This window comes from Baudoinia panamericana (genome assembly GCF_000338955.1).
Source record: "Baudoinia panamericana UAMH 10762 unplaced genomic scaffold BAUCOscaffold_1, whole genome shotgun sequence".
Lineage (NCBI taxonomy): Eukaryota > Fungi > Ascomycota > Dothideomycetes > Mycosphaerellales > Teratosphaeriaceae > Baudoinia > Baudoinia panamericana.
Genome location: NW_006911257.1, coordinates 926,355 through 954,025, shown reverse-complemented (window position 1 = coordinate 954,025; position 27,671 = coordinate 926,355). Strand labels below are relative to the sequence as shown.

Genomic DNA, 27,671 nt, shown 5'->3' with positions numbered 1-27,671 from the left:
ACACGCCTTAGCCAGAATCCGCCATGATTTGATTGAGCTTCCATCAATCGGGTTGCTCGAACTCTTATCGGCGATTGTAGAGTAGCGCCGACGCTAAAGGCGCGAGCGCGTCTTCCGCCCAAACACGATTGCCATACCACTCCATGCATTGCGTTACACTGGACGCCCATTCTCTTCTGGCATGTTATAAGCGGCAAAGTTGGGAAAACGATGGAAGCCGCCCTTTGCTCAACGACGGAAGCGACTGCAGCGTAAGGTTTGCCGGAGGAGAACAGAGATTATGTATCTCCCACGCCAACAAATCGCTCAACTGTACACTGCGCTGCTGCGTACGACTCATCCGTCTTCGCCTCCGCTATTGATCTTAACAGCATTGAGTGTCGATGCTCTGTGCGCCGCTCGAATCCTTACCGCACTACTAAAACGCGACTTCATTCCTCACAAGGTGCAGCCTGTGAGCGGATACGCCGAGCTCCAGAAAGCGGGAGAAGAACATGTGAGCACACTACGTCGCGACCGAGGCGGCGAGGGAGGTGTTGTGGTGTGTCTCGGCTGCGGTGGAGCTGTGGAGCTCGCGGAGATCTTGGGCTTAGGAGACGGCGAGGACGCAGGCACAGCGCACCCCGGAGAAGGTCATGGGGTAGACGTTTGGGTCGTCGATGCGCACCGGAGTTGGAATCTGGAGAATGTTTTTGGCTCAACTGTGCGTGCTGCGGATGATGCACGTCGCGCTGGTGTTGCCCAAGGCAGGTTGCTAGAGACGTATCATCGCAGCGGCAGAGGAGGTATCATTGTGTGGGATGACGATGATATCGGCACGCAGCTGCAGGCGGAGAGGGAAGCATACTTTGCGCTACGAGATATGCCTGAGATCACGGAGGAGGACATTATGCTTGAAGATGCCGAAAGTGACGCCGAGGACGGTGCAGAAGACGAGCAAGAGGCCGACCACGACCTGAACGCTGAGCCAAGCAGCAGCCAAACCCGGAAACGAAAAGCAGACTCGCAGGAGCCTGATTTCCGAGAAGACGACGAAAACGAAATGCCAAGGCCACGGCGGCGACGCAGAAGCAACGATGGCGCACCGATACCCTCCTCTGTTGGCGACTATCCAACATCTGCCCAGCCATCGTCTCCCGGCGCTGCTATGCCTTCTTCCCCACCAAAACTGCCATCACAGCGACAGCTACGCAAACAGCTCCTCAAGCTGCGCAGAAAGCACGAAGCAACACTCGAGAAATACTACGAACAAGGCTCTTGGCTCGCCGAGCCAGTCAGCAGCATGTTGTACAGTCTAGCATCCGAGCTTGGCCGCGAAGATAATGAGCTCCTCTGGCTGGCAATTGTTGGGATCGAGAGCGTAGACCATTCGCCATACAACAACCGCAGCGACAAAGCGAACCAACCCAGCACTCGAAGTAGAGTAATGGACCGAAGTGAGCAGCTCAAGCAAGTCCTGCGCGACGAAGTCAGGCGGCTGAATCCACTTCCCGAAGCGGACTTGCGCCGGTCAGCTTCGCAATTGGCAAACGAGGCTGACATACTTACCAATGCTAGAAGTCCAATGGACACTTCCATACGCCTTTCGCCAGAACCTCGCTTCTTGCTCATAAGACACTGGAGTCTGTATGATAGCATGCTGCATAGCTCTTACCTCGCAACGCGGCTGCATGTATGGAACGAGCAGGGCCGCAAACGACTAAATAAGCTGCTTGCAAAAATGGGCATCAGCTTACAAGAAGCGAAGAAGGGGTATCTGCACCTTGATGTGGACATCAAGCGAAATCTGCGGAAGAAGATTTTAAGATTCGCAGAGCAGTACAATCTCGACGGCCTAGTCCCGGACGAGAGCGGGGATGGCGCCGGATGGGGTAGCAGGCGAGGTTGGGGCTTCGTCCGAAGCTGGGGCTGGAGAGGGACTATGAGTGCAGTCGATGTCGGTACCATCGCCTCTGCCGTCCTCGAAGTCGGGCCGTCTATCGACGCCACGAAAGGTGGCACCTGGGCGGCACAAGACATGCATTTCGGCCGTCGAGATAGCGGTAGAGAACCCACATACAGCGCCCGGGTACGAGCAGGCCTGCCTTCGCCACCTCACTCCTCCGACTCTGGCCTCGACGAGCCTGCGGCGACAGCTGCGCATGAAGCGCCCGACTGGACAACCCGTCGCTTCTTCGCCGCTTATGACACCCTCTCGCCGTCTACTTCCCATCCTCAGCAAGGACTACAAGCACTCCTAACGCACATCTCCACCGCTCAACTGCTTGCTCGCGCCATTCTGCGTACCGGGTCGGCGCTGATTGCTAAGCACCAGATTCGCCACTTGCGTTCCTTTCGCATGGGCGTCGTGAAGGAAGGACCAGATGTTTCGATGTTCTGCCACCCGGGCGCACTGGTCAAGTTGGCGGCGTGGGTGGCGGAAGCAGTGGCCGTGCTGGAAGCGGAAAAAGGCGCGAAAGGAAAGCAAGACGAGGCGTTGGTGCTTGGGTCATTAGACGAAGGCAGAGGCGTCTACGTGGTCGTGGGTCTTGGCGGGACACATGGTGGTAAGGGCAGGTTTAGAAGTAAAGCCGAGCTGCGTGAGCGGGAGGAGCGGCGGAAGCGGAGAGAGGCGGAGAAGAAGGCTAAGAGCGCCGAGAAGCAGCGGAAACAAGAGGAGCGACGAAGGTTACAACGAGAACGAGATGCCGCCAACGGATACGTGAGCTCCGATGACGAGGACGGCGACGCTTCAGATAGTACGGAGAGTGCATCGAGCGACTCGGATTCGGAAAGCGATGCCTCAGACGCCGGTGATGGGGCGGAAGAGGATGCCAAGCGGAGGAAGCGGCAAGGCCGTAACCGCTTCGGGCAGGCGTTTCAGGAGGTTGTGGAGGAGACGGCTGCACGTGTGCGCATTGACAGCTTCGAGCATAGCGTGGTGGAGGTGAGGAAGGAGGATTTGGCCGGCTTTTTGGAGGCGTTAAGCATGAAGTCGGTAGTTGGATGAACGCCGCGAATGCAGCCATGATAGCGCTGTAGGCATGCTTGGATATGCTCGATTCAGAAACGAATTTTGCGTGGCTCATCATATCAGGCGTTCTTTTATGACCTACCGCACAGCTGTAACCCTGAGGTTGTCGTATTCGCAGGTTACCTAGGTTCAGTCTTGGATGACCGTCGGACCCGTTCATGCCACGACTGAATCACTGACACGTGCAGAAATGCTGGACAACATCGGCGGGTAATCGAGTGGATAGGTTTCTGCTCAAGATACTCATCTCTACCACCAGACAGCCGATGCAGCCGCTTTATAATGCCTCGAGTCCCTTCCCTCGACGTTGAGCGTTCGCAGCACAATACGTGCCGCTGCATTGGGGTCTTGCTCCGTGATTCACTCGCATGCCACCGGTTCCGCAGGCGTCGAAGCAGACGAGCAACCTAGATGAGGACGATGATCAGGCACAGCAATGATGTAATGAGCGCAACCCTCGTGATGCAATCATAGGTTCTCAGCGTTGATCAGCATGCAAGGAAGAAATAGCTGGGCGAAGAACGAAAAGGTCGCGGTCGTAGTGCAAACACAGAACTCAAGGACCGTACTGTACATTAATGCTGCGGCAGAATAAAAGCGGTGAGCTGGAAAAGCCCGTCATGAGTAGCCATCTCCTTGCGTTCATAGTGAGTGCTCCTTGCAAACTATAAGTGGCTCAAGCATGCTTTGGGCGAACGTCAAGCAAGCTATCACATACACGCGTTTACGGCGGTGTGCTGTAAGCCCGCCAAGTGCCTTTTTCTGAACGTCTGAAAAATCTATCGACACGAACAATCATCGCAAGAACACCCGGTGAGCCATGTCCGTGGCTGGAACGCCGTTGGCTGGCTTCATTGGCCACAGACGCGAAGAAGCCAGCACGGAAGCCTGCACTCACGGTTCGAGCAAGACTGCCAGCTTCAAATATTATCCACGGCCGCCTACGGAGAGTTCTGAAAGCCTGTGTTTCCGTGCTTGTGCCACTGTTCCGATCTTGTAGCTAAGCGTGCTGGCTACAGGAGTGCATGATGGTGCAAGAGCGCCTAACATCGTCTTTCGAAGCATCTGTCCAGCGCAGGTGACAGGATTTAGACGTTCGTTCGCAGGGTGCAAATTCCGCCACCAATACTGACACTGTGGGAGGCCACTGCTAGTTCTCTTAACGAACCCTTGTGGGTTTTCGGTCTGTTGTTGCAAAGGCGCAGGCGCTCGAAAGCCTAAGATCGTGCTCCTGGTCCGAATCTTCTTCAGTGGTACCCGGTACGCCCATGTTAGCTGATTGCGAGGCTTGCGTCGAGCGCTGACTGCCTCGTTCTTTAAAATGGGAGTCCCTTGCTTTATGCACTGGAAACACGCATTCCAGTGCATACTTACTGCATGCCAGACTTTGAGCAACCATCATGCGACGTCGTTGTGGGTTGTACTATGGTTCGCTCTCAGAGGCGCAGACATATTCCGTCTTTGTCCACCCAGCGCACCGATGGCGGACACGCTGTTGTAGCTGTGTACTTAAAGTAACTACCGTCCGTGAAAGCATAAGGAGCGCTATGCTGAGTGTTCATGGTTCTTGATCTCTTCTAGACGCTCATCCTGGTGAGCGTGAGTGATTCTCGAGGTTTAACGGCAACTACGTATCAGTTATAGTGCCGTATCATGCTTACAATCTCACAATAGCACGCACGTTGACCGTGATGACCGTTCGCTATACGGAAGGTCAGCTTTAAGTCGGAAGCCCCAAGTATACCCTGTGGAAGCACGTTGATAGATCAGGGCTACCTGTAGTGCGCCTGACTTCCGTTCTGGACGCCAAGCTTTCAAGTGGTTTTCCGCGCTGGGAACTTCTTCCACTCGCGCTCCGACACTCGTCATACACATTGCTGACGATCCGCACTAATAGGAGAGCCGAGTTCTTCCTAGTCGCGCCGGACAGCAGTTCGAGACAGGTGATTGAGGCTGATGTTAATGGAGCTGTGAAATTCTACAGAAAGGCCGAAGACGATTGTCTCGCCAGCGACGTGTATCAGAGCGTAGCAACTGCTTTGGAATGGCTGTCCAACGTCAGCAAGCAAAACTCAAAGGCAGAGCAGCCCATCCATGCAAGGAAAGCAGCCAAGCAACAGGGCGACTTGATCTTCGTCCATAGCCCCGAAGTTCCCGCTGAAGGCACAACCAGTTAAGACAACGTCCAGCGCGCCGGCACCTCCGTTTCTGGATCAACAGGAAATGCTTGCGCCAGGGCTCGTGTCACAAGCTCTCTCACACCTCGTCAAGAACACGTCAACGCTCAGAAAGGTAGGAACGAGGGGCTCAAGTTGTAACTGGTGGAAGAAGTACGAGCTGGCAAGTGGGACGAAATTGGCAAGCTTGTCCTGCGTGCGACTGTCAGGGTGCTGAACATTAAGAAGGCCATTGATACCTCCATGATGCTGTCGCTGTCCGTCTTGCAGCCTTTCTTCGAGCGCCTTGCTGACGAATATGATGGCCGATCCATGCTTGCGTTCGACGAAGAGCAGCTTGTGCAGCCGACTCCAAAATGTATATCGAGTGCTCAGCGGATGCTTCAACGGACAAAAAGGGCGCAAGGATTGAATGTTGGAGACCGAGTAGAGCAATGCACAAAGCGGTCCTGGTGGTCATAGTGCTGTGTGTCTGAGGCAGGAGGATTGGTTGGAGGTACAGTCGAGTCAGCCCCTATGTATTCATTTCAGCTGCTCTTCATCTTTGAAAGTCTTGCAGCAGTCGTTGCAGTACGTACGAGGTCTGCTAGCGTGCGGCCATGTCAGCACGAGCATAATCAAGTAACAGCTGCTGCAACGAAGCAGAGCAAGAAAGTCACCTCGCATCAAAGCAAGCAGCAGCCAGACAGTGCTTCGGCGCACAGAACGGCGGTGAGCCATAAGTGGGACGATGTCGAGGTCCTGCGCAACTACGAGGCATGGTGGTGAGTCCAAGCGAAATTTCTTCTGTCCGCGCAATTTGTACTTCACTAATGTCTCTCAGGAGCACGGATGGCAGCACCATCAACCGTACGACTGCACCTGACGAGCGTGCCCGACAGCACAATGACTAGCGCGTATTCAACGGCTATCCCAGCAATGACCGGACACGGGCTGCACTAGAACAGCATACCAAGTCCGAGAAAGCCAAAAGCAAGGACCGAGGACATAGCACGGCTCGTCAAACCTACCAGGATCAGAGGGCGAGGGTCCTCGCAAATTAAGATGGGTATGAGGCGCCGTCCGACGAGCAACAGGATGCGGAAGACAGCGGAGGTAGTCCATAGCTTGTAGCTGAGTGTGCCGGGGACGTGGTTGAGGGCGACCGTGGCGCAGACGCGATGGACACAGATGAGAGAAATTGCTCATGCACCAGTCGTCTCCGATATGTGGCGAAGAATCATGCGAGCGTTGCGATCGATTACATCGCTCTTTCAGCGTTGCGCGTCTATGCTTGCCAGCGAACTGGCTGGTGGGATGATCCATAGGCACTTGCAGCAGCCTCTATGTTGTGTTGGTGAAGCATCGGTCTAGGTACCGTAGCGCAGTCCCTCGCCCCGTGGCCATGCTAATGCCAACCGTCAGCCGAGTCGTCGTTGTCTAGGTAGGCCATTGTGCATTGTTGTGAATGTGAAGCGCTCGTCAACCCAGGCAGCAGCGCCTCCTTCCCCTTCAGTAACACTTGTGAATAATCGTAACACAATTCGACCCACATAATCCTCGCTCGAGTTGTTGCTGCCGGTGACACTTGATGGACCGTCTCAGACCCGCTACTCTCGCTGCTGTACTGGCATAGCTGCAACATCTTGTTCGAGACCCGAGACGCGTTCAATGTGCCTCGCTTGACCGACGGGCGATCACGGACGAGTCGGAATTCGTCATAGCATCTTTCCACGAACAAGCAAGCAGCAATGTCGACATCTACACCGGTCTACACCATCAGCGCTACAGAAAAGCAAGCCCTTGGCAAACGCAAGGCGGACGAGATCGAGGCCAATCGCGAAGAGGCGAGAGCCAGGTTCGAAGCGGACTATGGCCGGCTGTTGGACTTCAACATCGCCGCAGATGAGGCCGAGGTGAGCGTGCGTTGCGTCTCGACAGCGTTGCCGCAATTAACAACTCTGCAGCACGCCCTAGAAGGGATACTTCTTGATCTCACGGATGAAGAGCGCAGTGATCTTGCAGAGATTGATGGAACGCGGGACGATTCGACAAACGACGAAGCGGTTGACGAGCAGCAAGGCAATCTACCAAGCGGCGATGGATCGCCAGTAAGACTTGCTGACCAAGTCCGGTCTGACCTGCACGAGCTACAACTCAAGCATGGTGATACTCCTGGCGTTGTGGTGTTGATTGAACGTGGGCTCGAAAGGGTTAGGGCGGCATGGTTTGGACTTCTTGAAGCGAACTTCGCGCTTCCAGAGGTACACCGCAAGGTCATCCAGAAGAGCGAGCTGGTGAATATTGCTGCATCAACCATCCAGCGCGCCACCGAAGACTCGACTAAGATTGTCCGAATGGACGGTGACAAGCTAAAGCAGGTCAGCGGCGACCTGAAGTTGTTTCTAGCCACATCATTGGCCAACCAGGAGCGGACGAAGCGCTCTCTAGCCGGGTCGCCAGAGGCTGAGAGTGAGGTGCTCCAAAGCATGGCCGGCGAAAATTCGTTCGGCGAAGTGCTGAAGGGTATTGGGATAGCATTGCAGGACCTGCGCCAGTGTCTGACCGAATGGGATCTCACTTCAACCAAGCCCGAAGCACACGCGTCAAAAACACCCACCGCGTCGAACAAAAGTGCCCATCATGCTTTGCTGGGGAGCGGATACCTCAGTGTTGCGAATCCAGGACCACTGCAGATTGGTGAGGCTGTGTTTGCGCTCACACAGTCCGCCAATACGCTATCACCCATCACTAAGCCGAATGCGACGCGTTCCAAGCTCGATCTCTCCGTGCCTATGTCTAGCAGCCCCCATGTCAAAAAGGGTGGCGATTATCTGGGTCGCGTAGACGGATTCAAAGGCCACAAGAAGCCGGGCACCCAGCGCGACCGCTTTGCCACACCTGCGCCGATCCTCGCTCGAAGCCCTGTTGTTCCCCACGCGGCTGGAGACACAGCTGACGAGCATGTTACGAGCACTCCCTCTGCAGACACATCGGAGCTCGGTGTAGCCCAACCAGCGTCTGTATCGCAGCAGAACGTCAAAGCGGCGAACAGCCGTAAGAACCGTGCTCCAACAAAGAAGACCAAAGCTGAAGGGCGTAAGGGCGGTAGCCTGGCGAAATGGGGTGCCGCGGAGGAGCTGTACGTGGCGGAGCAGTGGTTCGGCGATGATCTCATGATCGACAAGGCGAAGACGCATCCGTCGAATGGCAACTTCGTCGGTACTAAGGCACGCGCAGATGCCCACAATCAGTGGATCGTCGGTCAGGGTGGCGACTTGTCCACATGGTGGCGTACGTGGCCGGCGATGGAGCAGAGAATGGAGCATTGCCGCAAGAATCGCGAAACGCTATCTTCCCTTCGAGCAAAGGCAGGCCGTGAAGCCAGGACAAATACCGTCGAGGATAGCATGGACGTCGACGACGAGATTGCTTATGGTGATGAGGACGGTGGCACCTCAACTTCCGTTTACGCAAAGGACGCGAGCGCAGGTGAAGCCCGCAGCACAGTTCTTTTCGATGCAGAAATCTACAACTTAGCAATGTCCGGTACAGCACCCTCCAATATGGGCGAGTCGAAGGACCGCCAGGAGAACACCACGGAGGGAAACTCTAGCGTAGAGTCGGCGAAGGCCAAGGTTGCAGACCCGAAGGATGACAGTGAGAAGCTTTGAGCTCAAATGCCAAGCCGTCGGTGGCGTGGACTGGCAGGACGATATTGTAGGCTCCTCATATATTACGCTGGTTGCTTTGTAGGTATGCTTGCAATCCCGTGCGTAAGGTCTTCGCATGGGAACCGCCGCGCTGTACGCGCAGGGGCGTGAGTGCTGCCGCTGGAGGTGCACATTGGGCCGATGCTCAGTCGCATAGCCATGGCCGAGGTCATATCAGAGCTGTATGACGCTGATACGGCAATGCACTGTTTTCATAGTGTTTTCCTCCTACGAAGGTGATCTCAATAGCATTCCAACTCCTTCACTCGGAAATGAGGAACGCAGAGTTGCGCACAGACCTTCACCTTTTTCTCACTTCATTCTTTGTTGCGTCCATTGTCTCCTCCATATGGATGTTCATCCGAGATCGATTGCTCCACAGTCGCTTCAATAATTTACAGTCATACTAATCGATTGGATGTATATGCTCGTGCAGAGGGTCGCTGGACGAAATGCTCACTTCTGTCCATTCCCCTGCACAGCAATTGATCCTCTCATAAGCTTGATACACGCAAAGGAAAGCTTCAGACATTGAGCTATTTATGAACCTGGGAGCAACGCAGTAGTACTCTTCGGAAGCGCAACGGATGCTTGCGATCTTGCTTCGGGCCGGACATTTCGAGGTCACGTGTCTATGTCTTCAACGAGCGCCCGCATGTGCAGTAGCAAGCCGCAATGTTCCATGCCCACAGCGTCGAAGCAAACAGAAAGAGTAGCCCGTCACTGATCTGTGTTCGCCAAAGTGTCCAACCGGCTCGCTGACTCCATCTTCTAGAGCAAGTGAATGCAAAATAGTGTTTAATGGCATACAGACCTCTACTCAATCTTCCATCAAGCAGCGCCGTATGCCACCACCTAGATCGTAAATGAACACTGCTCCAGCCCCGGGTGTTACCCTCTACGACGTCAATATCGCTTTAATCTCGACGTTTCCATGTCCGTGATCAGCCGTTACAGACCAACAGTGGAGCCGATACAACCTTTGCGGTGATAAACCACAGGCGTAAGTGCGGGGATCTGGATTGGGATAGCTTCGTCCAGGGCAACAACGGCTAGCAGGTTCGACGGTGCGAATTCAAGGACTGCGCCAACGTGTCAGCGGCTAAGTTTTACTCTGAGGCCTTAAGCGTTCCGCTTTCAGCACCCGAAGATCTTGACCCGAGACCTCGAGCGGTAGGCGGATGGAAGACCAGGGCCACCGTTAATGGTTTAGTAAAGGAACTGGACCGCTCGGCTTTGCGATCATTGTAGAACGCATGTTGTCTTCGATCAACCAGTCCTGAGTAGACAGCTGCGTCATCGCACCGGAGGTGCGCTCCGATGCGCATCGCTATGGCGGAACAAATCTGCTATTAAGACGCAGAATCGTACGATAGCATGACTGGCTTCGATGGCTTGCAAAAGCAAGATGCGGTTCTTACGACGACTCGGCCATTCGAACGCTGTAACCGCTTGTATCCTGCAGAACGATCATGTGTGATGCAATTTGAGGGCTAGCATCGAAGCCAGTGAATGTGTTTCACGCATGAATTGCAAAGATCTAGAAAAGATGCTTAGCATGCCCTCCACCTCTGCTGCAACACTTCGGCAACACGCAACCACGGCCGAAAGCCTCGCTAATCTCGATCGATATACAAGGCACTGTGAACACAGTCAGCCAGTATCTGTTCGACAGTCGTAGCGAATTCCTCTTGTGCCTGCCTGCAAGGATGGCAGCCTACGGCGACCCATCCACTACCTTCTTAGCGATTATCGACCATCACCTCACCGAAGACGACCTTGCCGAGAACCCTATCGCTCGTGAGGTCGACGCCGCACTCAGAGAGGCAGTCCATTTTCTCACAATGACCGCCGGTAAGAATGGTGCCCTTTACGCGTGCACAGCGGCTTTGGGCGCGACTCGACGCATCGTATGTACCTGGCGCGACAGTATGGCTGCGCTCCGGAAGGCAAGAGGAGACGCGGAAGTCGGCGGAGAGCAGTATGCGGAGCGGGCCACAGAAGACTTGATTAGAGCGGCCACGGCAGCATTGACTCCGGAGGCGCAGGTGAGAGGCTCAGCCGAGTGTGAAGTGTTGGATATATTCGTCGAGTGCGTCAAGGACCAGGACTCTGTGCCGTTTGAGACAATTGCCGATATCACCAAAGGCGCAGAAAAGGCATACTTGCTCATCGCTGAGACGACCGAAGACTTGAAGAAGATCCTAGATGCGCCTAAAACGTTCAGCTCTATTCACGTACGTAAGCCTGATGAGCCCGGTTACGATACGGTAATTGCATCCTTCACTAGAGACACGCCAGGTGTAACAGGCGATGTTGACGAGGACGACTGGGAGGAGCAAGCCGTCTATAGAGCTAGAGCGAAGGAGCGAGCTGCATACCTTCACCAGACACTAGAGGGTACACAGAGCTCACCGAAGGCAAGTGGTGCTCTTCTTCTACTGTCGAGTCCCAGAAAGGTCGTGGAAACCATGGGCACGGTCCAGGGATTAGATACGATAACGAGGAGCTGGACTTCATCAGCGGATTGATTATCATCTCGAGAGACGGAATGAACTGGGATGAACTTGTCGACGCAACGAACGAGTACTTCAAAAACAAGTATCGGATGAACCGCAAGGGCGCGTTGCATGCGAGGGCCAAGCGGACAAGAGACTCGTTGCGCCATCAATCTGCCTTCAAGGACCGGGCAGAATGGTTTCAGTGGCTCGATGCCAAAACAGACCCGCAAAATCCGGCGATCAGCATCAATTGGGCGCAGGTTGGTCGCGAATACCTTACTGAAGATGGCAATCCGGAAGATGGAGGCGAGGCCGCGTCGGCTGAGGCGGCTGATGTGGGTGAGAGCCCGTTGATCTTGCAGGTAAGGCAATGCTCCGAAAGTTGGTGATGGTGTAGTGGCTGAATAACAGTCCATAGGCTAGTGACAATCGTGCAATGGCTCAAGCATACGGTTTTGCGACGCAGCCTCTTGAGGCCGAGGAGGAAGTTGGTAGCGATGCGATGGAAGTTGACGTGTGACCTTGGACACTCAAAGTGTCATATAAGCACTCTGCGACAAGCGTAAAAGCTATACTATAGTGAAGTACGAGGGTTTTTCCCACCCGCCAGATGAGCCTGCAGGACGCGCGTCGTTTTGGTTGCGGAAGTCGATGAACGGGGGCGCTCTGTCGAGTGAGTATATGGGCATAATTTCGTGCGTAGAATACGGTGATCCTTCACAGTGGTGGAAAGTCAGGCGTGACGAAGGGGGAGATCGCTTCGCTCACCCTTGCGACGTTCGCAGTTTAACCACTGTGGCCCAAGCGTGAATGCGCGAGACTGCATAAAGTAGGCGAGCTTGACAGACACTTTTTATACCTTCCCATATTGGGTCCGATCGGAGGTTCTGAGTCTAACAACGCACCGCACTATAGGTAGTTATGGCTCTCTTCTTCCTACTCATTGCCGTTCCCCGCGCTTGGAGCGATGTACAACGGTAACGACCAGCTTTTCTCGGTATTCTTTCAGTCTGATGCACGATTAAGTGGCAAAGTATCTCGTCTAACCGACAGGAATGACGATCTAGCGTCCTCGGATGCAGTGTGCTGTTGAGCATCAGCCAACGATAAGATGACCGGCCTTCAACTACTAAAGCTATCGCTAGAGCGAAACCCCCGGGCTGCGATGAGCTTGCCATCAACACCGTACCCGAACACGCGTATGGCGGCATAAGTTCGATCGATGCGATTTTGCACTACCGGTCGTACAGCGAGCTGGCGATTGCTCGAGACGCGCACATTGAAGAGGCAAGGCGTTGGAGCCATGGAGGAGGCCGCATCTGGTTCTTGTTTCAAGCTGATCTCTTTGCTGACGTAGTTATGCAGGACATCACGAAGCGCCTGTCCACCACCCATTCGTGCTAGGTATACTGGCTAATCCCAAGCGGCGCGCAAGGTGGCGCTAGAAAGAAGCCGCCCGTCATTCGCCTTGGTCCATTTGTGTCCCACAAGATTGCTTGAGCGGTGTTTGATCGGAGGGCTTAAAGCAAAGGTAGAGAGGTTGTGTAGTATCAGGGCTTCTGTGGCACAATGGTGAGCGCCACCCTCCTGGCTCTGTTTCCGGACCGAGTCCACCGTGCGGTCAACGACGGCAGTTCAGACTCGCGCGACTACTTACGCCGGAGACTTGTTCACAAAGACTAGCGAAGAGCTCTCTCAGCCAGCATTTTGTGCCCCGAACCCTCGCCTCCCGCCGTGGCATCCTCGTCGTCCTGTTGCTGCTGCACAAGCGGGTCATCTGGGTTCTCAGGATTTGCAAGCTCATCAATGCTGTACAGAAGGGCATCATCCTCCAGCACCGGCTGCAGATACTTTTCGTCTGCCCACGCCGCAGGGTGGCTGTACTCGATCGCGTTGGCGCCGAGACGGACCTGCTCCCTTACGTAGTTAATGAGCCTTATTGTGCTGTAAAAGTCGAGCTCTACTGCGAGATTAGATACGTTTGCCTTCGAGTGGCTTCTTTCGACGTACGGTTGGATGTTCTTATCAGATCAAGGTCGAAGTCGTGGTTCTGTTGGGCATGATCTACCATCTGCCGCACAGTCTCGAAGTGATCTTCACATAGCAGGCACTTGAAGCTCGTAGGCTCCGTGTCATCTTCTACATCCTCCCATCCTGGAGAGTCAGGCCTCAAAGCTTCATCGTCCAGGCCTCCGTCGTCGCCATCGTCATCCTCGATGTGCCTATCTATTTGCGGCGCACTTGGGGCGCTCCAGCTACCTTGACTGTTGCTCACCCGCCATCCTGGAGGAAGACTGTTGTTCATGCCGCATTTGATGTTGCTTCGGCAGTTTTCATGTGTGGGAGGTATCGGGCACTCTTGCATGTTTTCTTGCGGAAGGCGCCGAGACTTCTGGCATGGAGTCTGATCAAACCGCCCACTGCAGCACTCTTACCACGATGCGGTCAATATTACACAAAGACATGTACCACTTCCGGTAGCACACGATACCGCCAATAGATACTAAATACCGCACATAATCCTCAGCTCTCTTCTCGTATCCAGCGCACCACCATGATGTACAGCTGTGGCCATCACCACAACCACCCCTCCTCCCGGTGGTAGCGAGGGTGGTAGTTGCGCGCCAGCTGCTCTCTCTCTCAGGCCCCATGTCTCTGGCACGCGGCATCCAATCGGCTATCTTCTATTACCTCTCCTGCAAGCCCTACTTTGATGCGCGGCACCGGCGCAAGGCGAAGAAGCAAGCGGCAGCGGACCGCGAGCAGAACGAGATACTTTACAAACAGATGCCACACCTTTACAGGCACCCCGAGCCTAACACGACCAATCCAGCCTGGCAAGTCGAGATCGAGATGGGTCCCACGCCGAGCATGGGCAAGGGAAAGCGGAAACAGCCAAGCAGTGAGGCCAAGAGCCGTGGCGGAGCTTCTGTGAATGCGAGTCAGGCGGTTTCAGCGGTCAGCTTGCCGGTCTTATTGGAACAGGGAGAGCACGAGGTAGTGCAGCCACCGCCGAAAGCAAAGCTGGCAAGCAGGAAGCGCGATTTTGAGCCCACGAGTAACCCGGCGATTAATGACCTGCATCCACCTACTGTGCGGAAAGTGCGGACGAGGGATGAGCTCGCATGGATGTTCGAGCCACCGCCGCCAATGAATAAGGGGTGAGAGTCAACTGCACGGAATGAACGATGAGATTTGCGATGCGGTTGCGCGACACTACCCAGCATGCGCGAACAATCCCGCGCACTCCTCATCTTCCCGCAGCGCGCCGCGGACATCGTCGTCGCTGACACCCAACCGCACCCTGCCGACTCGCTCTCCACATCCCCTTTCCAGACCAATGACTCCCGCCTCCGCCAGCTCTCTAGCTCCTGAGCCCATGCCGAGCATCCTCGCAGACTTCTCAACTTCCTTACGGGCCGCAGGACGGCCGCGCTTGGAGGGCGGACCAATCGTGGGATCAGGTCGGTGTTCTCCAGCAGGCGGAGTAGATTCGGGCGTGAGCAAATAAGTCTCCAAAGAATTGTTGTGGGACGCGAGGCCCATCCTCCTCGCCTCGTCTACAATGTCCGCGAGCGTTGCTTCAGTTATGCCTGTTCTTCGAAGACGGGCAAGAAGCGCGGCGAGGAAGACTTTGGACGCCATGGGCAAAGTCCGCAAGTAACCTGCCAGCGGCGTGGAAGTGGCCTCGTTGATCGCTCGCTTGATGGTCGCAATCGTCACGACACCGTGCTTGCCGCCACCCTGTCGTCCTGGCGTCTTACTCGGCGTATCTGGCGCAAAGTTCTCCTTTCCACCGTCCGCCTGGGATGCGAGAGTCTCTTGCTCTGCAATCTCTACCGCTCTCCGACAAATGTCTAGAGCTCGCCTTGCGTCGCCCGAAACAGCGGCCACTTTCCGGCTAGCAAACTGCACGGCGTCTGACTCGACGATCACTTTCCCCACGCCTTCTAGCCGTGACTGGATGATGCGCATGAGCTGCGTATGCGTATATCCTGGAAACGTGATACGCGTAAGACCAAGTCGCGAACTGATCTTATTGGAGAGGGTGCGTTCCGGCAGATCCATCGTATTCGCCACAGCAAGGACGATCAGTCGGGAATGTCTGAGCTGTGGCCAGTTGAAGAAGTTGTACATCACGCCCTGGTTCCGCGTGACGAGTTGATCCAGCTCGTCCATAAGCACCACACACGGTACTCTCCGCGGACTCGGCGTGCTGAATTCTCGCTCAAGAAGCTCGAGAGCGTGTGAGGGGCTCACGCGGTGGCCTTTCAGCGCTTCCCACAGCAGGGAGTACGACTGGTGCGGATCGGTGACTTTCATGCCGTTGATCTCGACAAAGTAAAAGTCATCCAGTTGCTCCTCGGCAACGGCAGACTGGAGGCCTGCAACCACTTCCCGCACCGTCGCGGTCTTGCCTGTGCCAGGCGTGCCAGAGATGTAGATGCATGCTCCGGTGCCCGCTGTGATGGCTGCTTCGAGGTGGGAGTAGACTTCCGCGAACTCGGTTTCGCGGCAAGGGAGGGCGTGAGGAACGGCGGAGACGTGGAGGCTGGTCCGAGCGAGTTGATAGGGTGAAGAGGCGAGCTGGGCTGGTGAAAGAATGCGCGTGCCCAAAGGAGTGAACTCGAGAGGCTTCTTGGTCGCTATCTTACGGCCTGTGGGCGTCGCAAACTTGCGAGGCGTGAGTTGGCGGGATTTGGAAGGGGTCGGCGTGCCTGGTGCGAGCTTGCGCTTCTTCCGAGGTGTTTGCGGATCGTGGTCGTCGCTGTCTCCGTCACCGATGACGAAATTGTCAAGGTTGTGTTCTTTCGTAGCCTTCCGCTTCCTGGTGCGAACCGTCTGAGACTTTACGAGTTCAATCAATCCATCCAGATCCTGACCCCCTCTGTATACATCGTCCCACTTGAACTCTTCGGTATACGTTGCCGTCCTCGTGTTTGCGCCCCGCCGACATACGAACACCTTCCCATGCTCCTTCGAGCTTCGCGGTACCTTTCCACCAGGCCACTTGTGCGCAAAAGTCTCCGGTGACATGATCGTAGCCTTTCCATTGATCGTGCTGAGGGCATTCTCGTCAAAGTCCGCCGTCATGTACAGCTCGTGGGGTAGGAAGTCAGTCCGCTTCCGCTTCCCGTTCCTGATCTCCTTTTCCGATGAGAGCCATAGCATACTCGCCTTCTTCTCTACCATGTCGTCGCCGTCTTCGTCTTCAACTGACTCTTCGGAGAAGGAGTGTAGGATTGCAACCCAAGCTTCGTTGCTTACGGGCGCTTTGAGTAGGACTGCGTCACCGATATGGCAGGCGAAGGTTCCCATGCGGGCGCCGATGATGCGACGCTGCGCATTGGGGTTATCTGTAATGCTGTCTTCGTAGATCCATTGCCACGGATGATCTTCGACGCCGAGTTCATCGTCCGAGTCTTCTCGTAGTACGCCACCACCCGAGAGATAGTGTCGGGCTTCCTCGAGCTTCGTACGTTTCCTCTTGGGCGGCATCTTCGTACAATGTTCGACACGGTATACCTGTCAGTTTCCGTGGTGGAGAGACACAGGAAGGGAGACACAGGAAGGGAGCATGAGACCCTGGAGGAGAAGACGCGACAAGACGCGTTCCGAGGCGGAAGCGTTCCGCGGCGGAAGTGCTTGCATGAGCGTAGTGTCACATGGAGTTCCCATCGATGCAGCTGTTCAGTATACTACGCAATATGAGACAATTGGTGGAAGTTGGAAGGTCACTCGACCGCTAGACGCATTTACATTGCTAAATGTTACACACTCATTGCAAGTACTCGCCCTTCGTCTGGCGATGGATCATGTCAAACTGCGGCTTTCCGCTAAACCAACCGGCGACTGAACTGCCGACTGTACGGCGAGTGTACAGTGCCTGATCGTGTGGAATCACAATGGGCTTCTCGCCACGCGAGCCCGCGGCTGCCTCGGCCATAAGTTGCGAATGGCAGCACTTTTCAAGCGAGAGGAACCAGAATACAGCCTGTCGTCGAATCAGGTCAGACACAAAGCTCAGATCGACTAGGTCGCTATGAAAGCTTACCTCCTCAATGGTCTTGCCCACAGTCAACAGACCGTGATTCTGCAGCAGTGCCGCCTTCTTGTTACCAAGCGCCTTCGCAATATCCTTGCCTTCCTTCTCCGCCAACACCACACCGTTGAAGCTGTCATACACAACGTGATCGTCATAGAAAGCACACGAATCCTGTGTTAGAGCGTCGATCTTCCGGCCTAGGGTGCACCAAGTGCGGCCGTAGATGGAATGGCTATGCGCCGCACATTGCACATCTGGACGAGCCACGTGCACGGCGTGGTGGATCATGTAGGCTGCAGTATTGAGGAGACGGACTTCGCCACCATCAATCACTTTGCCGGAGGAGTTGACCTGTATCAAGTCCGACTTGTTGATGTGGGAGAATGCGACGCCGAATGGGTTGACCTAACGATCTGTTAACACCTCCACCATTCAATTAAACGCTGCCGAGGATCGCGGCATACCCAGAATGTATCAGGCTCCACAGGGTCCCGCAAAGTGATATGGCCCGCTACACCTTCGTCGAAGCCATGCTTGCCGAAGATTCGGAAGGCCGCCGCCAACCGACCCTTCAAATAGTCTCGCTCCTCGTACTTGTCTTCAAACTTCGGTGGTCGTGGAAACTCCATCATCTTGCCTTCTGCGACATCACTCTTGATGCCAGGCTCATGCGGTGCCTCGCCTGCATTGACAGGTTCGGTCGAGCCATTTGTGTTCGTGCCGATGGGTTCCGTTGCGTGAGGTGCCATGATGGGTTTGGGGAGTGACGCGGAGAAAGTAAAGGATTATAAAAGGCAGTGAATATTGAGAAGAGGTCGGGAATAAGAATGGTAAGCTTGTAGGAAAGTTCATTCGATGCATTGCAGCTACTGTACTTGCCCCGCATCTCCGCCTTATCACAGGGGATGCTCCTCGGCCAACTGCTACGGCCGGGAGCGCATGTCGTGGGTACATGCTGATGGCTCGTATAGTGGATGAAGATCATTGTTTAGTTTCGTCCCGGGCCCCGTAACTCCAACGTCTGTTGATGGCATTATGGTCAACCTCTTCGCCATTACATATCAGGTATGCTGCTCGCAAAGAATCAGACCGTGAGCAAAGCACATGGTAAAAGGAGCCTGAATGTGCCTGTGACAGCCAGAGACGCTTCGCACTCTGCTTCGACGTGGAGGTCCGTCTGCGCCAGGCGTTCTTGTTCCTGACCGTTGCCAGCGTTGTGTGCGGCATGTCATGTATTACCGCTGCGTTGCTGCCGTCTCGGCATTTCCCAACGCCTCGATCTCCGCAGTCAGCCAGCAGCCAAAAGCCCTTGGCTGCTGGCGCCTGCTCATGCTTCTGCTCGCGAAGCTGGTGGGATTGCACAGCGAACAACTTGTGGAACTTTGTTAATGACTCGTGCAGATCGCTTACGGTTTTCTAGCTGACTGTTGGCGGCCAAAAGTGGCGGTTGCGCTTCGGCAGGACATAGATTGAGCCTAGATATCTGGGCGGTTGAGGGTCATATCCCACATGTTGTGAAATGTAAGTGCAAAGAACTAAAGACGAGAAGACCCAGACTTTGCACGACTGCTTCAGAGGAAGTGGTGATGTTCCGAGAAGGAGCGTGAGAGCAATCGGGGAAGATGCGAAAGCGACGCCTTTTGTCAGACTATCCGCGCCTTTATCAGCCTGCCAGCTTTTCAGCCCCCGACAGCCGATAGGGCGTGCATGTACATTCCGTGACTCGAATCACACTAACGTTCGGAGGTAGCATTGAGGCGGTAGCATTGAGCTTACATACATAGCACTTCCAAACAAAACCGCTTCCTGCTTACCCTCTCACGCCCTTCCAAGTCCACTTTGATCATAGTCATCGTCCCGTCCTGTCAATCATGGGCGAAGACGACGCCCTGGCGCTGCCCACTCTGGACTTCGAGCAACTGCTTGGCACTGACGCAGCAGCCTTCAGCGCCTCGAATGACTTCGTGGATGGCCTAACGTCGCTCGCAGGGGGCGCGCCGCCATGTCCATCTCACACAACCGACGAGTAAGTCATGTGCGCCCTATTGCCCTGTTGTCCGACGCTGATCTGAATCACCCATAGCTGCCTGTGCCATGGCTTTCTGAGTGAGATTCCAGACTTTGACCTCCCAGCGCCGAGCAATGAAGCCTTGCTCGGTCTCAATGAGCCTGATTACTCCAAGTTCGAGAACTGGATCCCTCGCTTCGTCCGGCCAGAAAAGCCTTGTGACTACTGTCGATCGAAGCGCCTAGATTGCTACCTTGACCGTGAGAACCCAAGCTGCAAAGCGTGTCAGTCTCTGTTCCGCGAATGTAGCTTCACGAACACGCAGACGCTTGAAGGTCTCAACTCAAATACTAGAGCTTTGCTCGACACCTTACATGCTGTTGACGAGAATGGCGCGCAGGAGCAGGGTACCTTGACTGGTGTCAAGCCCCTCCGATCATTCCAAGGCCACTCTGGTACAACTACGCCGCCGGTAAATCTAGATGATGCGCCAGGCAGCAGCAAGCGGAACGGTAAGGGCAGTCTACTTGAGGAAGGTTTTGGGTACCAAACTAACCGTCCTCTTTTCCAGGCATAAGATTCCCAAAGCATGCTGTTAAAATTCTGCGAGATTGGCTGGATGCTCACACCGAACATCCCTATCCGACCGAAGACCAGAAGGTTGAGCTCGAGAAGGCCACCGAGCTCAAACCAAGCCAGCTCGCAAATTGGCTTGCGAATGCCCGACGCCGTCGTAAGGTGACCGATAAGCGGCCCCTGATTCCTGGCTCGCCCTCGCTTCGACCGTCGACGCCTGCTCTGCCTATTCCAAAGGCGGCCGACAAGCCGTGGGAAGAGCTCAACCCTTTCGAACGTTGGAAGCAATCGCCTCCCGAACACGAGCCTGCTGCAATCACGGATATCGCGCACGCCGTCGCCAACACCGACCCTATCAACGAGCTCGACTCAGTTTCACCGTCTAGCGCAAGTCATCGGTATAAGCGATCCAGCAATGAGTCGGGATCGAGGTTGGCGACCTTACCTACCGAGTATAGAGAATTTTACGGAATGCTAACTCGAATTCCTATCTAGGCTGTCCGGCTTGCGAGCTCCATCTACCACCTCCGTTGAGACAACCACAGCGCATTCGTCGACCCAGTCAGCTTCAAGCGCCGCATTCTCGCACAACTCTTCACATTCGAAGGGGTCGTTTGGCTCCTTCAGCTCTTCGCTTGCTGGGAAACGGGACCGGCGAAGACGACGACGACCAGCATTAAACCCACCCGCTCGCCCCTCGGATGACAAGAAGCGCATGTTCCAATGCACCTTCTGTACTGATACGTTCAAGGCCAAATACGATTGGACAAGGCATGAGAAATCGCTTCATCTGTCTCTGGAGAAATGGATCTGTCACCCGCTGGGGCCCGTTATCGAGGATCCTGCGACGAAAATGAAGAAGTGTGTCTTTTGTGATGCCATCGAACCGTCGAAAGAACATATCAAGAGTCACGGCTACCAACAGTGCGATGATAAAGGGCACGATGCTCGCACGTTTTACCGCAAGGACCACCTACGCCAGCATCTGCGACTGATGCATGGCTGTGAAATGACAAGGTGAGTCATGATTCGAACTGCGCATACGTCCCTAACGCACTCTCTCTGCAAAGCTCTTATCGGAGCCACAGCAGCGGAAGGCGGGCTACTGTATTGAGCTGCACCAAGCACAAGCACAACCTCTATACATATTTCATGCTAATTCATGGTAGCTTCATGGACCTTTGGAAGTCAACTGCGGTCAATATAAACAGTCGCTGCGGCTTCTGTGCCAAGCGCTTCACAGTCTGGCAGGAGCGGGTGGATCACTTAACGGCTCACTTCAAGGCCGGAGCACGTATGTCGGAGTGGAAAGGCTGCCGAGGCCTTGATCCAGCCGTTGCCGCGCAGGTCACTAACGCCATGCCGCCCTACTTGATCGGCATCGAAGCCGTCAGTCCGAATCCTTTCAGCGCATCGAACAGGGCCACCTGGCAGCAGCATTTTCCCAATGAGCGGAGTGGAGAAGGGCACATGCCCGGCGATTTTGGTGGGCGACACAGTAACGACCCGGCGAACGTAAATGATGTCGGCACTACTGCTACGTGCTGGGAGGTTCTGACGGTGCGTCTTGGCCGGTATGCGAACGAGATGGCGCACAAAGGCGTTGTCCTGAGCGACAGCATGCTGCAAGCACAAGCCCGGCGCATTCTGTACGATTCAGATGACACGTGGAATCAGACGGCTGCAGACAACCCAGAGTGGCTGGACTTGTTCAAGAAGGCGCACGGTCTGGAGTTCATTCCCAGCGCCATCGGTGGCTCAGGCGCTCAGATCCCGGAAGACCTCGAGACCTACACCGACTTAGGGCTAAGAATCCCATTCGCTGTGCAACTACAAGCGTACAATCACAGACAGGCACAGCAGCAGCAGTTCGGTGGGACCGAGAACATGCCTGTAGGTTTACTAAAGCAGAAGGCGCATTTCCGCGACATATACGCCGAGCTTGACAAACAAGGAAAGCTACATGACGAGCACTTCGTTTGCGGGCACGCGGAGTGCGTGCATAATACGGCGGACATTAGCTGGCTGGCTGAGATGGATGTTGCTGGGCCACGACACAAACGTTGGTGCAACCATGAGCTCCCCGCCGACCTTGTCAAGCCGTGGTCCGCTTACACTGGTTCCGCTGCGGCTCCGAGCGCTCAAGCGTTTGCGCAGGGTGATTATGCGCGTGCGCGAGCGAGCTGTCTGGAAGTACTGTCGCGCTTGGAGGCGCCGCTAAAGGATGATTGTCCGTGCGGTGACCATGACCAGCAGGCGGAAGCGAAGAAGAAGCAATATCTTCAGCGGCACAAGTACGAGCTTCCTCAAGACCGCGCCGCTCGCTTCGAGACCACTACCGGCGCCTGGCAGGATAGTGGGATGATGCCCGAACCGCAGCGTACTCTACCTGTTGGCGGGAAGAGCACGCCGGACATCGAACAGACGCAGAGTACGACGACTGGAGCGATGATGGAGTTTCTCGGTGGCACTGTGGGTGGCGAGCTGCCGTTCAGCACTGACGTGTCCACTTCGACCATCCCTTTGCCGTTGCTCGGTGCGAACAATGACTGGATGGCGGCTGAAGGTTTGCCTACGGACGATCCTGCCTTCATGCAAGAGCTGGATGAGTTCATCGCTTCGACTACCGCGCCCACAATACAGTCAGGCTATGCGTTGGCCTCGAGTATGCCGGCATTTTCTGCGGCCAGCGGCATTGAACAGTCAATGATGCTTCGCACTGCCCCGGCTGATTCGACTATGGATATGGCGATCGAGGATCTGAACTTTGACGACATGACGTTTGGGACTGATTTTGAGATGGACTTATAGAAAACTTTTGGTATACTACGAGTATTGGGAGGCTAGAGGTTATTCTTGTTGAATTGGGTTCCGAAGCGTGGCGTAGCGTAACAATGGGGCCAATAGCAATCGCCAAATACAATATCTGGCAGTAAAGTATACAGGATTCACTGCATGGCGAACTCATAAAAGTGTGTCGATGTAGATTCTACTGTCCCTTCGCCGTACATTTAGACGGATGCGTGGTACCTGGCTCGGCATGCTGCAGCATCTCCGCTTTCATGCTTCGCTTTATCAACGATAGTGGCGAATCACACTATCATAAACACTTGCCTTTTGAGTCAAGTTAGTACGTGTGCATTCGGCATTGATATCACCTCGGTCGAGCCTGGTTGCAGAACCAGATATGCTGTAGAATCGTGATGCAGCTGGTGAGCGACGCCTCAGAATGATCGTGAACGTGACGCCGGGTTGAAGCATGAGCAAAGCCAGCGCAGCACTAGCTTAACGAACATGGCAACTTCTACGAATCCCGACGCTGGCATCTACAGTATCGGCGGTACGCATCCACTCTCCGTTCATACAACACTCGAGTGTGCATTGTACGACCCACTAATCTCCACAAACCCACAGCCTCAACAACCTACACATCCGGCAACGCCTCCCAACCACCCGCCCTCCGCTTCCTGCACTACAACGACGTCTACCACGTCGAAGCCGGCTCCCGCGATCCCGTGGGCGGCATCGCCCGCTTCAAGACCGTCACGGACCACTACCAGCAACACGATGCCGGACCCGCATGCCTCACCTTCTTCTCCGGCGACGCCTTCAACCCCAGCCTCGAGTCCAGCGTGACAAAGGGCAAACACATGGTCCCCGCGCTCAACCTCATCAACACCGACGTCGCGTGTCTGGGCAACCATGACCTGGATTTCGGCGTGGAGCAGTTCGAGTACCTGGCCGGGTTGTGTACGTTCCCGTGGCTTTGCGCGAATGTGATCGATCCGGCTTTGGGGGCGGATGTGCCTCTGGGGAGGTGTAAGCGGAGTGTTATGTTCACGTCTTCGAATGGGATCAAGGTTGGGGTGGCGGGGTTGGTGGAGAGGGAGTGGCTGGATACGATTAACAGTTTGCCACCGGACCTCATTTTCATCGAGCCGGAGGTTTGCGCGCGGGAGCTTGCGGCGCAGTTGAGGCGGGAGGGGGCGGAGATGGTCGTCTTGCTGACGCACCAACGAGAACCGAATGACGGGAGACTCGCCCGCGATCTCGCGCCTGGACTCGTCGATATCATCCTCAGCGGGCACGACCACTTCTACGCGCACTCGATCGAGAACGGGACACACATCCTCCGCTCCGGGACGGACTTCAAACAGCTTTCCTACCTCGAAGCGCGACGGAAGTCCCACTCGACATCAGCAGAAGAGAGCAAATGGGACTTCACCATCACGCGCCACGACATCCTCAGCTCCATCCCCGCCAACCCCGAAGCATCCAGCATGGTGGACACAATCACGGCAAGTCTGGCCCCGAAACTGGAAAAACCGGTCGGCTACACCGCCGCGCCCCTCGACGCCCGCTTCACCACCGTCCGCACGCGCGAGTCCAATTTGGGCAACTTCGTGTGCGATTTGATGCGTTTCCATTACAACGCCGACTGCGCTCTGATCGCCGCGGGGACAATCCGAGGGGACTGCGTTTACCCGCCCGGCATGCTGAAGGTCAAGGACATGATGGATTGTTTCCCCTTTGAGGACCCGTGCGTGGTGATTGGCCTCAAGGGGGCGGATGTGGTCAGAGCGTTGGAGAATGGGGTGAGTAAGTATCCGGCGCTGGAGGGACGGTTCCCGCATGTCAGTGGGATTCGGTTTGTTTTTGACCCCAGCAAGGCGGCGGGGGAGAGGTGTTCGGAGGTGGAGATTCATGGTGCGCCGGTGGATGTGGGGAGGGAGTATAGTATGGTGACGCGGGAGTACATGCAGCGGGGGAAGGATGGGTATGGTTCGCTTATGCTGGTGGAGGATGGGGGGCAGGCGAGGAGTATTGTGGGGGATGAGAGCGGGATGTTGATTTCGATGCTGTTGCGGCAGTATTTCATGAGTCTGAAGATTTTGGGGAGGTGGAGGAATTGGGGGGTGGATATGGGACGGCATTGGAAGGGGATCCATGAGGGGTTGCATGAGGTGCATCCGGTTAGGGAGCCGGTGCAGCCGGGGGAGAGGGATGGTTTGAGGGAGGCGGCGGGTGAAGGCACGGTTGGGGACGGCGATGGCGGTCCGAAGGAAGAAGTGCCTAGTTTGGTTGGCAAGGCGCTGAGGGGAGACGACCACGATGCACGGCAGCAACACGCAGGCAAACCTCGTCGGCGTCAAGCGAAGACAGACGACCACCTGATGCACCACTCCGACAGCGAAGACGACAACAGCTACCGAGCCGATCTACCCGCGGTGCCCACAGATGGGAACGCGCCGTCTGAGTTGGCCCGGCGTGAGCGCGAGCTTGTGATCATGCGCCGCGTTACGCGAAAGTGGTGGCGTCTTGCGGGATTGAAGGGTCATCCCGCACTCTGCGACGAGCAGGCAGATGAGTTGGGCGTGCATTGGACGAAGGGGATCTGTCCGAGGCTGGAGGGGAGAGTGCGTATGGTCGGTACTTAGGTAGGATAGAGGAGGGGATTGGAGATTCAGCGTGATAACGCAGACGTGGCGGTTGATGAACGGAACGGTATGGACAAGCGCCACGAGACGCTTCGTACCCCATGGCATGTTATACCTTGTGCATGTGCATGTATCAGTACATAATATATGTGTCAAGACATGTGGTGTAGTGAATGTCGGGCCCCAATCGTACATGTAGCTGCCGCGTGGCTTGAGCACTTGTGACGCGGGCGGGATGACGCAGATGTGGCTTCACCGAAAAGGTGCAAACAGCAACATCCAAGCTTTCAAGTTCATGTTCCCTTCCTGCTTGCCCGTTTCAGTGTGACCAGCTTGCTCCAGCACCTGCACATATTCAACTCTCCTCCATCCATCACTCATCCCCTCAAAGCAACACATCATCGTCCTTGCTCATCCGGGACCAGCACCTTCCGCTCCTATCGAATAGTTGTTATTCGAAGCTTCCCTCACCCATCCAGGCCTCCTTTTATCAGGCAGTCACCATGACGGACGCCAACACTACGCAGCAGCAGCAGTACCCCAACTTGAACCCCTACGGCGACAGCAATGGCGGCCGTACATTCGGGGAGCACGCGCAGAATGCCAAGGACACAGTCGTGAGCAGTAAGGTAAGTGCTCTCCATCCACCACTACCTGCCGTATACGCATATCGCCGCCTGAGAGGGGCAGGAGCTGCTGTCGATGACTTGAACACACGGATTGGCTCCTGTTCAGCTGCATCTCGTGTTACACCTTCGCAAGATCCACGCACACACACCTCACTGCACGTTCATTGCTGACCACAGACACTCGGCAAATAGTTATTCATCAGCGTGTATCAGCCTCCATCTCCCCCTCCCCCCCAGCCTAACCATCATCTCTCCCGCAGACACGCAAGCGACAATGGACAAGATCGCCAACTCGCAGACGGTGCAAGACATCCAGAACGGCCCCGTCGCCGACAAGGCCCGCCAAGAGACACAGCAGGTCAAGAATGAGTTCTCCAACCTCGCCAACTCCCGCCAGACCCCCGAGACCAAGACCGCCACCGGCCAACCCCTCACCCACTACCATTCCGCCATCTACACCCTCCTGAGCTGGGAGAACCCGCGCGCCACCGCCATCTCCTACCTCGCCATCGTCCTCTTCATCTTCGCCTGCCGCTACGTCCCCATCATGCGCTACGCCCTGCGCTTGACGTGGATCACCCTCGGCATCACCGCCGCCGCCGAGGTGGTCGGTAGAGTCGCCATGGACAGCGGTGTCGTCAGCAAAATGCGCCCCAAGAAGTACTACACCGTCCCGCGTGAGACGCTCGAGACGTTCCTCGAGGATGTCGAGCAGCTCATCAACTTCTTCGTCATCGAGTTCCAGCGTGTGCTCTTTGCCGAGAACGTCTACGTCACGATTGCCGTACGCATCGCTCACCCCCTTCCATAGCTCACACTCCGCTGATATGATGTGATGTATAGGTCTTCTTCACCACCCTCCTAACCTACTTCCTCATCCAAATCACCCCCGCCTGGGGCCTCGCCCTCCTCTTCACCACCCTCACCTACTTCACCCCGCTCGTCTACATCACCAACAAGGACTTCATCGACGGGCACGTGGAGAACGCGTCCAACATCGTGAACCAGCAGACCCAGCAAATGCGTGACCTCGCCGTCCACCACAGCAACCGCGCCATGGAGGCTAGCAGCCAGGCTCTGAAGGACGCGAGCAGCAAGGCGCAGGAGATGATCGGGCAGACGAAGCAAAAGGCCGTGCAGCAAGGGATCGTGAGCCAGGAGACGGCGGACAAGACGGAGGAGAGTCTCAAGCAGGCTCCGCAGCCGCCGAAGGAGGAGCCGATGAAGGGCCCGGATAGCGTGCAGGCGGAGCATGGGAAGGCCGAGCCCGTTGCGGCTCAATAAGTATCTCAAGGCGGAGAAAGATGGTAAGGCAGGATGAAGGAAAAGTGGAAGGCCTGCCGCGTGGAGAGGAGTGTTCGAGGAAGGGGCATGACAGGGGGCGACCTTTATCCCTTGTGCTCTACTACTACTACTATCACTCTTATCCTAGGACCAATTTGACGACGATGTAAGGCATAAGAATGGCATGAGATCAGTTGAGTGGAAGCGAGAACACAGCGAGCGAGCGAGCGGGCATATTCATCATTATTGTACCGCAAGGGCGTTGATTCGTAAAGGGAGCTTTGTTTTCCTTAGGCTAGTCCCGAGC

At 55.5% G+C, this 27,671-nt stretch overlaps 12 protein-coding genes across 12 annotated transcripts; 7 read left to right on the top strand and 5 right to left on the bottom strand.

The window, feature by feature from the left end:
• The first annotated feature begins 134 nt into the window (after nucleotides 1–134).
• BAUCODRAFT_29164 (uncharacterized protein) lies at nucleotides 135–3,066 on the top strand. Its single transcript, XM_007673790.1, has one exon. The coding sequence runs from the start codon at nucleotides 281–283 to the stop codon at nucleotides 2,987–2,989; it is 2,709 nt and encodes a 902-aa protein (XP_007671980.1). The 5' UTR covers nucleotides 135–280; the 3' UTR covers nucleotides 2,990–3,066.
• A 2,808-nt stretch (nucleotides 3,067–5,874) lies between these two features.
• BAUCODRAFT_183237 (uncharacterized protein) lies at nucleotides 5,875–6,707 on the bottom strand. The gene is made up of 2 exons (XM_007673789.1): nucleotides 5,996–6,707; nucleotides 5,875–5,939 (listed from the first exon to the last, which is right to left on the bottom strand). Exon 1 carries the CDS (start codon nucleotides 6,493–6,495, stop codon nucleotides 6,091–6,093), a length of 405 nt encoding a protein of 134 aa, XP_007671979.1. The 5' UTR covers nucleotides 6,496–6,707; the 3' UTR covers nucleotides 5,875–5,939; nucleotides 5,996–6,090.
• Nucleotide 6,708: 1 nt separating this feature from the next.
• BAUCODRAFT_183232 (uncharacterized protein) lies at nucleotides 6,709–8,955 on the top strand. The gene has a single exon (XM_007673788.1). It carries the CDS (start codon nucleotides 6,921–6,923, stop codon nucleotides 8,841–8,843), a length of 1,923 nt encoding a protein of 640 aa, XP_007671978.1. The 5' UTR covers nucleotides 6,709–6,920; the 3' UTR covers nucleotides 8,844–8,955.
• A 1,636-nt stretch (nucleotides 8,956–10,591) lies between these two features.
• On the top strand, nucleotides 10,592–12,000 carry BAUCODRAFT_153214 (uncharacterized protein; the record flags this gene model as incomplete). Its single annotated transcript, XM_007673787.1, has 3 exons — nucleotides 10,592–11,282; nucleotides 11,342–11,745; nucleotides 11,802–12,000. 3 exons carry the CDS (start codon nucleotides 10,592–10,594, stop codon nucleotides 11,901–11,903), a joined length of 1,197 nt encoding a protein of 398 aa, XP_007671977.1. The 3' UTR covers nucleotides 11,904–12,000.
• Nucleotides 12,001–12,145: 145 nt separating this feature from the next.
• On the bottom strand, nucleotides 12,146–12,968 carry BAUCODRAFT_183214 (uncharacterized protein). The gene has a single exon (XM_007673786.1). The coding sequence runs from the start codon at nucleotides 12,592–12,594 to the stop codon at nucleotides 12,277–12,279; it is 318 nt and encodes a 105-aa protein (XP_007671976.1). The 5' UTR covers nucleotides 12,595–12,968; the 3' UTR covers nucleotides 12,146–12,276.
• A 72-nt stretch (nucleotides 12,969–13,040) lies between these two features.
• BAUCODRAFT_29160 (uncharacterized protein) lies at nucleotides 13,041–13,740 on the bottom strand. The gene is made up of 2 exons (XM_007673785.1): nucleotides 13,394–13,740; nucleotides 13,041–13,343 (listed from the first exon to the last, which is right to left on the bottom strand). Exons 1-2 carry the CDS (start codon nucleotides 13,686–13,688, stop codon nucleotides 13,063–13,065), a joined length of 576 nt encoding a protein of 191 aa, XP_007671975.1. The 5' UTR covers nucleotides 13,689–13,740; the 3' UTR covers nucleotides 13,041–13,062.
• Nucleotides 13,741–14,032: 292 nt separating this feature from the next.
• BAUCODRAFT_144405 (uncharacterized protein) lies at nucleotides 14,033–14,548 on the top strand (the record flags this gene model as incomplete). The annotated part of the gene is made up of 1 exon (XM_007673784.1): nucleotides 14,033–14,548. The coding sequence occupies one exon, from the start codon at nucleotides 14,033–14,035 to the stop codon at nucleotides 14,546–14,548; it is 516 nt and encodes a 171-aa protein (XP_007671974.1).
• A 20-nt stretch (nucleotides 14,549–14,568) lies between these two features.
• On the bottom strand, nucleotides 14,569–16,949 carry BAUCODRAFT_183202 (uncharacterized protein). Its single transcript, XM_007673783.1, has one exon. The coding sequence runs from the start codon at nucleotides 16,880–16,882 to the stop codon at nucleotides 14,600–14,602; it is 2,283 nt and encodes a 760-aa protein (XP_007671973.1). The 5' UTR covers nucleotides 16,883–16,949; the 3' UTR covers nucleotides 14,569–14,599.
• Nucleotides 16,950–17,162: 213 nt separating this feature from the next.
• BAUCODRAFT_61287 (uncharacterized protein) lies at nucleotides 17,163–18,178 on the bottom strand (the record flags this gene model as incomplete). Its single annotated transcript, XM_007673782.1, has 3 exons — nucleotides 17,163–17,378; nucleotides 17,439–17,834; nucleotides 17,894–18,178. 3 exons carry the CDS (start codon nucleotides 18,176–18,178, stop codon nucleotides 17,163–17,165), a joined length of 897 nt encoding a protein of 298 aa, XP_007671972.1.
• Nucleotides 18,179–19,170: 992 nt separating this feature from the next.
• Nucleotides 19,171–22,975, top strand: BAUCODRAFT_29157 (uncharacterized protein). The gene is made up of 5 exons (XM_007673781.1): nucleotides 19,171–19,455; nucleotides 19,513–19,949; nucleotides 20,009–20,444; nucleotides 20,509–21,030; nucleotides 21,183–22,975. The coding sequence occupies exons 1-5, from the start codon at nucleotides 19,301–19,303 to the stop codon at nucleotides 22,822–22,824; spliced, it is 3,192 nt and encodes a 1,063-aa protein (XP_007671971.1). The 5' UTR covers nucleotides 19,171–19,300; the 3' UTR covers nucleotides 22,825–22,975.
• Nucleotides 22,976–23,089: 114 nt separating this feature from the next.
• On the top strand, nucleotides 23,090–25,631 carry BAUCODRAFT_135561 (uncharacterized protein). Its single transcript, XM_007673780.1, has 2 exons — nucleotides 23,090–23,353; nucleotides 23,428–25,631. Exons 1-2 carry the CDS (start codon nucleotides 23,308–23,310, stop codon nucleotides 25,449–25,451), a joined length of 2,070 nt encoding a protein of 689 aa, XP_007671970.1. The 5' UTR covers nucleotides 23,090–23,307; the 3' UTR covers nucleotides 25,452–25,631.
• Nucleotides 25,632–25,968: 337 nt separating this feature from the next.
• Nucleotides 25,969–27,512, top strand: BAUCODRAFT_183090 (uncharacterized protein). Its single transcript, XM_007673779.1, has 3 exons — nucleotides 25,969–26,068; nucleotides 26,341–26,864; nucleotides 26,924–27,512. Exons 2-3 carry the CDS (start codon nucleotides 26,355–26,357, stop codon nucleotides 27,362–27,364), a joined length of 951 nt encoding a protein of 316 aa, XP_007671969.1. The 5' UTR covers nucleotides 25,969–26,068; nucleotides 26,341–26,354; the 3' UTR covers nucleotides 27,365–27,512.
• The last annotated feature ends 159 nt before the right edge of the window (nucleotides 27,513–27,671 follow it).

Excerpts from the sequence above, each read along its gene's own strand:
- BAUCODRAFT_29164 (XM_007673790.1), top strand. The coding sequence starts at position 281 with ATGTATCTCCCACGCCAACAAATCGCTCAACTGTACACTGCGCTGCTG.
- BAUCODRAFT_183237 (XM_007673789.1), bottom strand. The coding sequence starts at position 6,495 with ATGGATCATCCCACCAGCCAGTTCGCTGGCAAGCATAGACGCGCAACG.
- BAUCODRAFT_183232 (XM_007673788.1), top strand. The coding sequence starts at position 6,921 with ATGTCGACATCTACACCGGTCTACACCATCAGCGCTACAGAAAAGCAA.
- BAUCODRAFT_183214 (XM_007673786.1), bottom strand. The coding sequence starts at position 12,594 with ATGCCGCCATACGCGTGTTCGGGTACGGTGTTGATGGCAAGCTCATCG.
- BAUCODRAFT_29160 (XM_007673785.1), bottom strand. The coding sequence starts at position 13,688 with ATGAACAACAGTCTTCCTCCAGGATGGCGGGTGAGCAACAGTCAAGGT. Across the intron at positions 13,344-13,393 it reads TCTGATAAGAACATCCAACC|AGCTCGACTTTTACAGCACA; the intron begins GTACGTCGAAAG and ends ATCTCGCAGTAG.
- BAUCODRAFT_183202 (XM_007673783.1), bottom strand. The coding sequence starts at position 16,882 with ATGCCGCCCAAGAGGAAACGTACGAAGCTCGAGGAAGCCCGACACTAT.
- BAUCODRAFT_29157 (XM_007673781.1), top strand. The coding sequence starts at position 19,301 with ATGGGCGAAGACGACGCCCTGGCGCTGCCCACTCTGGACTTCGAGCAA. Across the intron at positions 19,950-20,008 it reads AGGCAGCAGCAAGCGGAACG|GCATAAGATTCCCAAAGCAT; the intron begins GTAAGGGCAGTC and ends CCTCTTTTCCAG. Across the intron at positions 20,445-20,508 it reads AGCAATGAGTCGGGATCGAG|GCTGTCCGGCTTGCGAGCTC; the intron begins GTTGGCGACCTT and ends ATTCCTATCTAG.
- BAUCODRAFT_135561 (XM_007673780.1), top strand. The coding sequence starts at position 23,308 with ATGGCAACTTCTACGAATCCCGACGCTGGCATCTACAGTATCGGCG. Across the intron at positions 23,354-23,427 it reads TGGCATCTACAGTATCGGCG|CCTCAACAACCTACACATCC; the intron begins GTACGCATCCAC and ends ACAAACCCACAG.
- BAUCODRAFT_183090 (XM_007673779.1), top strand. The coding sequence starts at position 26,355 with ATGGACAAGATCGCCAACTCGCAGACGGTGCAAGACATCCAGAACGGC. Across the intron at positions 26,865-26,923 it reads ACGTCTACGTCACGATTGCC|GTCTTCTTCACCACCCTCCT; the intron begins GTACGCATCGCT and ends TGTGATGTATAG.